The sequence below is a fragment of the Portunus trituberculatus genome, chromosome 19, assembly GCF_017591435.1.
Source record: "Portunus trituberculatus isolate SZX2019 chromosome 19, ASM1759143v1, whole genome shotgun sequence".
Taxonomy (NCBI): Eukaryota; Metazoa; Arthropoda; class Malacostraca; order Decapoda; family Portunidae; genus Portunus; species Portunus trituberculatus.
Window position 1 is genome coordinate 6,250,001 of NC_059273.1, and position 8,109 is coordinate 6,258,109.

The 8,109-nt window shown below is 40.0% G+C and overlaps 1 protein-coding gene across 5 annotated transcripts in view; it reads right to left on the reverse strand.

Moving 5' to 3' along the window:
- LOC123506128 (peptidyl-glycine alpha-amidating monooxygenase B-like) overlaps positions 1-5,035 on the reverse strand; it is a 33,180-nt gene extending 28,145 nt beyond the window's left edge. For 4 of the 5 annotated variants that reach the window (XM_045258020.1, XM_045258021.1, XM_045258019.1 and 1 more), the window contains exon 1: positions 1-180. This exon is cut by the window's left edge. In XM_045258020.1, coding sequence (XP_045113955.1) covers positions 1-180 — 180 coding nt within the window. Of the gene's footprint in view, positions 181-4,862 lie in introns of those variants that run through there. The other variant, XM_045258022.1, reaches the window with a different exon arrangement.
- Positions 5,036-8,109: the final 3,074 nt, after the last annotated feature.

Sequence of the window (8,109 nt, forward strand, 5' to 3'; positions counted from 1 at the left end):
TAACTGGCGTGTGGAGTGTGGACGTGCTGGTCTGCGGGAAGAGACAGGGGCGGTGCTGGATAGGGGTTTGGAGGTCGGGAGGAGGAGGGAGAGGGAGGTGATGAGAGACGGTAGGAGGGAGGAGTGTGATGGAGACTGGTTGGGAGAGAAGAGACATGGGAGTAGAGGATATGGATGCATGAAGGGAGGGGGGGGTGAAGGAAGACAGGAGAGATGAAAAGAAGGGAATAGAGAATGATGGAAGGAGGAATCAAGGGAGAAAAGAGGGTGAAAAGAGAGCAAGAAGATTGAGATATGGGAGAAACGAGGAAGGAGGAAGAGGAAGAAGGAAGAAAAAGAGGAAGTTAGAGAGAAGATATGGAAGACAGAAGGGAAAGATAAGTAAGAACTCAAGATGGAGAGAGAAAATAGAGAATAAAAAAAGGAAGGAAGGAGGAGGAGGAGGAGGAGGAGGAGGAGGAGGAGGAGAAGGAGGAGTAGGAGGTGGAGGAGGAGGAAGAAAAACACGAGGAGAGTAATATGTCAGAATGAAGAGCACTGGAGACAGACACTTAACTAGACCTAACCTCACCTAACGTAACCTGACTTAACCTTATCTAGTTCACTGTTATAAGCCAGGCCCGGGTGACTGACCGAGAGCAGAGAGAAGGCGGCAGGAACTGTGAGCTTGCAACATTCACTCAGAAGGAAAACCACAATAAATGTTCCGAGTGACGTGGAATTTCGCGGCGACTTTTCCTCATTATTCGTTTCCTTGATAATCAGAGCTCGTATTTTCAAACACTTCTGCGCTTCTTCTCCACTATCTCAAAAGGCTTAATCTAAATTGCCACCGAGTTTTTAAGGGTGTTTTTACGGTTCTAGTGACAGATTGACAAGATTTCTACATTATTAACAGGATAAACACTCTTGAAAACCTGGCAAGTCATTTCTGCAGCCTTGGAAATAGTCGTGGTGAGAGAGCAAAATGTTTCTGAATACGCACCCAGATGTCCCCCAGCACCTCGAAATACACATCATTCTCTCAGCCGCTCCTCACTCCGAATCTTCTCTACGAATGCTACTGACTTGCTTTAGCGTTCAAATAGTAAGACATTTTGTGAAGAGGGTGAAGAAAGTGCAACACCCCGGAGAAGGGTCTTGTTCTTGCCTCTCTAGCGTTCATGACAAGAGTTTAACGAGAACTGCTACCACCACCACCACCACCACTACTACTGCTATCACACGAATTCCTGATCTTTCCACATAACTATTGCAAAACAAGTGGCTAAAGTGAATAAATTAAATGAAAAGAAATGGAATACCTAACGCCACTCTCAATATCAGAATTAGATAAACTACGATAACATTTTCCAACAGGTGTTCAGATTTAATACAGCTAATCCCGTGTTCAAATTAAATACAGCTAACTTTGCATATAAAAAAAACGCAAATGTATGAATAAAGCAATTACATGATTATGAGCTCGCGATTTTACATTAGATTACACACACACACACACACACACACACACAGACAGAGAGAGAGAGAGAGAGAGAGAGAGAGAGAGAGAGAGAGAGAGAGAGAGAGAGAGAGAGAGAAAGAGAGAGAATGACGATTAACTGTGAGCGAGTAACTGTCAGAGTGAGAGGGCGTTACGCAAGGTCAGAGAGAGAGAGAGAGAGAGAGAGAGAGAGAGAGAGAGAGAGAGAGAGAGAGAGAGAGAGAGAGAGATTAACATGAACTGCTTATAATTTCAGCGTCGCAACTTCGCTACATTCAAAAGTCTGTTCCGGTAGTTAATAGTGAATGCTTCCTCTGTGTCCACTTCCTACTAGTACTCATTCCGTATTCCTGAAGTATCTGCGGGTCGTCTCGACTTGCCATAGTAGGTCTGGTGAAGGTTATTACAGTGTTTTTCAAGGGTGTCTCGTGAATCTAGGGTAAGTTTAATTGCTTCAGTACTGGGACACATTTTTACCTTGAGATCTGTGAACGACTGAACTCTTTTATTGACATTAGGAAGGGTCAATGGAAGTCAGAAGATTACAGGCCAGTCTTCACTATTTCAATCCCCTACATGAGTTTCTGAAGCTGTATAAAATCATCAAATAGTAAGCAGAGTGAATATAGAAATGCGTCATGGTACTGAAGGGGTTAACTGATTTTATATTGAGGCAGAAAAACTTGAAGAAATCGTAGCGGTTGATGTTAGTTTTTTCTTTTGACTAACTTTATTGATTTTTAACCCCCTTAAGCACCATGACGCGTTTCCATATTCATTCTGCTTACTATTTGGTGATTTTATACAGCTTCAGGAACTTATGCAGGGGATTGAAATAGTGAAGACTGGCCTGTAATCTTCTGACCTCCATGGACCCTTCCTAATGTCAATAAAATAGTTCAGTCGTTCACAGATCTCAAGGTAAAAATGTGTCCCAGTACTAGAATGGTGAAGACTGTGGCTATGGATCTTCTAATCTCCACAGACCTTTCCTAATGTCAATAATATGGTCTAATCGTACACAAATCTCAAGGTAAAAAGTAACAACAACTGCTGTTACTAAGCTCTCTCTCTCTCTCTGTCTCTCTCTCTCTCTCTCTCTCTCTCTCTCTCTCTCTCTCTCTCTCTCTCTCTCTCTCTCTCTCTCTCATACTGCTGTTAACACACATGAAATATTAAATAGTGAGCACAAACAACACAGTCAACATATTTATTGCTGTCATTGGGTTTAGTCACGCCACGCTCTCTGTTCATCACCTGTGTGTTTCCGGCGCACCTGTGAAGATCGCCCCGCCCACCTAACACCTGTGGCCGCTCATCACATTTACTCTATTGAAAATTATAGGGTAGTAAAAAAATAAATATACTTTTCTCACGAAGCTTATTGCACGTTTCTTTCTCTCAGATAAAACCAAGTAACTATTGGTCTCTCTCTCTCTCTCTCTCTCTCTCTCTCTCTCTCTCTCTCTCTCTCTCTCTCTCTCTCTCATGAGTCACTTCCGCAAACGTTTTTTTTTATTTCTCTGCTATGTAAAATAAAGAAATTAGGACTCTCTCTCTCTCTCTCTCTCTCTCTCTCTCTCTCTCTTGGGCAAGGCGTGACGGGGAAGCTGTATGATTTCCGGCTGGAGGGAAACTCTGAGAATAGAGCCCTAACTACTTACGATATTAGTTGAACGAGTCTAAATATAACTCCTAATCTTGCGGGGCTTATCTCTTAACCCCTTCAGTACTGAGACGCATTTTTATCTAGAATTTTGGGTCTATGGAGGCCAGAAGATTAATGGCCAGTCTTTACTATTTAAATCCCCTTCCATAAGTTTAAATCACCAAACAGTAATCAGAATGAATGTGAAAATGCGGCATGGGACTCAAGAGGTTAATTCTACTGCGGAGGACTATATTACCGTGACTCTCTCTCTCTCTCTCTCTCTCTCTCTCTCTCTCTCTCTCTCTTAATGTGTTCTAAAACGTTTCTTTTACATCAATACTGTAGTCAAAGGCCTCAGAAATGACGAGTTGTGTTATCTTGTTTTTCTCTATGAATATCAATGGAATTATGAAAACAGCGAAGATTTAAGTGGTACCGTCTCTCTCTCTCTCTCTCTCTCTCTCTCTCTCTCTCTCTCTCTCTCTCTCTTGCTGAGGCTACATGGGGTTCGGTAGATTAAGAAGTTATTAACATTATCAATAGGGGAAGCAATCTTAAAAATCTGCTAGTTCATTAACCCTATATCTCTGTCGTTGAAAGATAATCGTGGCGAGAGCATAGGCTTTGCTCAGTCTACCTGCCCATTCTAGCCACATTCTGAAACGCTTTACTCTCTCACTATTTCTACTCTCCAAGGGCTGTAATTAAAGATACCCGTGGTTTTAAGAGTATTTTTATGGTTCTGGTGATAGATTGGCAAGATTTCTAGTTCATCAAAAGGAGGAACTGTCTTGAAAATCCGGCCAGTTGTCTCAGTGGCCTTGGAAACTTATCGTGATGAGAGAGCAAGTTTTTAATAAGTCCTGTGGTGAGTGGTGAGCGAGTAAACAGATAAACGTGACCTAATCTAACCTGGAATAGATCGAGTGTGTGAACTGACCATGGAAGGGAAGGGTTTTGTGTTTTCATTATTAGTAAATAACGACTATTATTCTGTACACTACCTTGTGTATGAAGTACCAGTAGCACAGACCGGGTTTGTTCCAATGGCTTGTAAATGACCAGTGTGTATTCATTAGGCAGTACGAAGAGTGTATGACATATGTGTGGTTTTATCACTTTTACTGAGATCTCATGAAGCAATTTTCATGTATTTTACGTGACAATAAAGTATTTATTATTATTATTATTATTATTATTATTATTATTATTATTATTATTATTATGTAAGGGAAACATACATGCTCACTGAAGTTATGTAAGGCAATTAACTCTTCCGTATTCATTCTGCTAACAATTTGATGATTTTAAACAGGTTTACAAACTTGTGGGAATTAAAATAGTGAAGACTCTGGCCATTAATCTTCTGACCTCCATAAACCCTTCCTAATGTCAATAAAGTGATCTAATAGTACAGAAATCTCAAGGTAAAAATATTTTCCAGTACTGAAGGGGTTAAATTAAAACAAGATAAGATAACGTGAAGTAAGATAACGTAGAATTAAGTAAAGATAAAGCCAGCAGAAATAAAGGCAAGGGAAGACAAGTAAGATATGGCAATGGATAACGCGAGACAACACAAGGAAACGTGAACCTGAAACACGCCAAGACAACACAAGACACAGGAGGGAAAGAGAAGGTCGAGTGAGGCAGGCAGCTTGTTTTGCAGTGAGTGAGTGAGGCAGGCCAGCGCAGTGCAGTACCATATTTCCCGTCGCCTCCACTCACCTCCCACTCATGTCAGCGCCAGTCAGTGCAGGATAGGTGTGGCAGGCCAAACACACGCTCTTCCACTCCTCCACGCCCTCCAGGCAGGTCAAGGCAGGCAGGGTAGGTCGGGAATAACACACTGCACCACTCTTCCTCTCGCTGCTTCCAGTTTCCAGATTTCCAGGTCAATGTTGGAGGTAAATAAAGGAAAACCTGGATTCTGCGGCTCACCTGAAACGAAATTGCATCTTTTTGCCTCTGAAGTCTTTACTTTTCTTATTCTTTCTTTTCAAAAATTTGTTTATAGTTTACTTCTTAATTGCCAACAAAGTTCTAGATGCGTAATTGGCTGACTGAAACATGTTAATAGTTGTAAATAAATGAAAACCTGATATCTGTCATCTGGAAAACGAAACTTTATTCTGTTATCACTCCTTCCAAAATGTAAGTCTTTTAGACATTGTTGTCTGGTTATTACAATCGTAGATATTATATTGGACTTTGGTACATACTATGGTAAGTCAGCAAATTAGGGAAGTGTCATTCATTGTTTCTTTGGAGGTAAAAGTAAAACCTGGATGTTGTCACTACAATGAAACGAAACTGTACTATATCTTAATATACTAAATGAAATTTCCATACAAAAAAATAATTATTTAAATATAGCACTATAAAAGATAGTAATTGGTGTTTTAAACGTTAAGATAAGTCGAGTGATATATTATTATTTGTAAGGTAAATAAAAGAAAATGGAAACATTTTAAGGCTAACCAAAACATATGACATTCCCAATCTTCTTCAGGCTTCCGTTACGAGTAAACACTCCCTGCTCTTCTCTTTTCTCCAACCATCGAGTCCTGACCTAGATTTGGCGACTCCTAGCTTTGCATGGTCTTTCTTCTCGATGAGGATGGCTTTCGCCTTGTTCCCAGGAGGCATCCTCATCAGAGGAAGGACCAGCAGCTTCCTAATTCCCGTGGCGCCCCACCACAGTTGAGGTTGGCAAGCCATGCTGTGTTTGAATGCTGCTACAGTACCGTCATGTGGCTTGAAGAAGAACGGTGTCCCCTAATATCAGTGTTGGTGTTATTGTCTTGGAAACTTCTATTCTGCGCGCGGCGGACTACCCTCAGCCATCATATACAGTGGAGGCGCTTGCCTTCGGTCAGCCACGCACATCGACCTCGTGAAGAAGGAATCTCTTGAAGAGGATTCTGCAAAACTTCCTCACGTCGCTGCCCATTTATCCAGTACGTGTCATAGGACACCGTCGTCGCGGGCCCAATAGAGACGTACCATCAGCGCTGTATACATCCTCTGACTCCCTACCCGGCTTAAGATGAAGCTGCGTGGCACGCTGCCACCGTCACTGGACCTCGGATGCTGGAGAGCATTCCACGTGCACGGCTACGCCTGGAGCCGCTGCGCTTCTATAAGCGTATGCCTTCAGGTATGTCCAGAGTCAATGCGAGCAGTCAGCGACCTCTACAGCTTGTATGGTGGCGATCACGCAACAAGGGAATGCATCCAGCGCCTTCAGATAGCGTTATCCCAACTGCGGAGCCAAATACCAGGCTTGGAACTGCTGCTACCTTGCCAGCCTCGCCGAATGCTATAGGGTCCAGCCACAGTAACTGTTAACACAGGAGCCCCACGAGCAACTCCTACTTAGGTACCACCACCAGCCGCCTACAGAGGATACGGGAGGAGATGCCGACAATGACGGAGCTGAACAGGACACTCCGTGCCTCTTCTCCAGGAAAGGAGAAGTAGAAGCCCAGAGAGGAAAATACCTGGCAAAGTAAGCCACTCCTTGCATGCAATGCTGAACAAGGTTCATACACATCAGAAATGTGCACCACGGGAACCAGTGTGTTTCCACTTTCAAGGAGGTTTCGTTTTTTTTAAGGAAATTTGTGTTACAGAAGGAATTTTTAAGGAAATGTAAAAATCTAGAGAAATCTAAAGAAATCCGATTTTGTCAAGGAATTTTTATGTGTGTATTGTATCCTATGTATATATTTAAATCAAGTATGTATGCACTATGCACAATAAAGTTTTCATAATAAGTTTAATAGCACACTCATAAGACCCACACATACGCCCAAACATACCCAGACCATCGCTCCCACACACCCAACCACACTTAAAAACTGAAAACTAACTCAAAATACACAACACACTCAAAACACCATGCAACACCTCAAAATGCCAGCAAACACACTTAGAACTCACTAGAAACACATAATAATATACACCAATACCAGCCCCATGAACTCCCTGCATGCCTGCCTCTGTATTTCCTTTACCTACCTAGACTCTTACTGAACTAAGCCAGTCATCCTTATACATTAGAAAAATATAACAAGAATAGTAATGATAATAATAATAATAATAATAATAATAATAATAATAATAATAATAATAATAATAATAATAATAATAATAATAATAATAATAATAATAATAATAATAATAATAATAATAATAATAATAATAATAATGATAATAATAATAATGATATTAATAAAAATAACATTAATAAAATTAATAATAATAATAATAATAATAATAATAATAATAATAATAATAATAATAATAATAATAATTAATAATAATAATAATAATAATAATAATAATAATAATAACAACAATAATAATAATAATAACAATAATAATAATAATAATAATAATAATAATAATAATAATAATAATAATGTAATAATAATAATATAATAATAATATTGATAATAATAATAATGATAATAATAGGTTAAGGAAATCTACGGAAATGTGGCAACTGATATAAGAAATAAATCAAAGAATTAATTTCCAGCCTTGGAAACACTGGCTGTAAATAGATTTCTTCAACATGCAACACGATCTCAAGCTAAAATATCTAAAGGAAGTAGATGTATGTACTGTACCTCGCTCAGGAGCTATGTAGCTTGGTAGTGACCCTGGGTAGTGAGGCGGACGGGGAGTCGGGGCTCCTTAGTGGAAAGCCCTAACTCTCCCTACAGGACCTGGTATGTTAGCTTTGATCCCAGACAAATACAAGACTTATCAGGTCACCACCCGATACGTTAGGTCACAGTGATACGGTTCATCTCGTCATTGTTATTGTTATTATTGAAAAAAAAAAAAATTCAAGATTAGGTTTAGTAATGTTGAAGCAGCTTTTCTAGGAACTAATAATTTCCATTTATTTGTCTAAGCTTATAGACAGCCTACATTCATACAATGATCTTCTACCCACACGCTC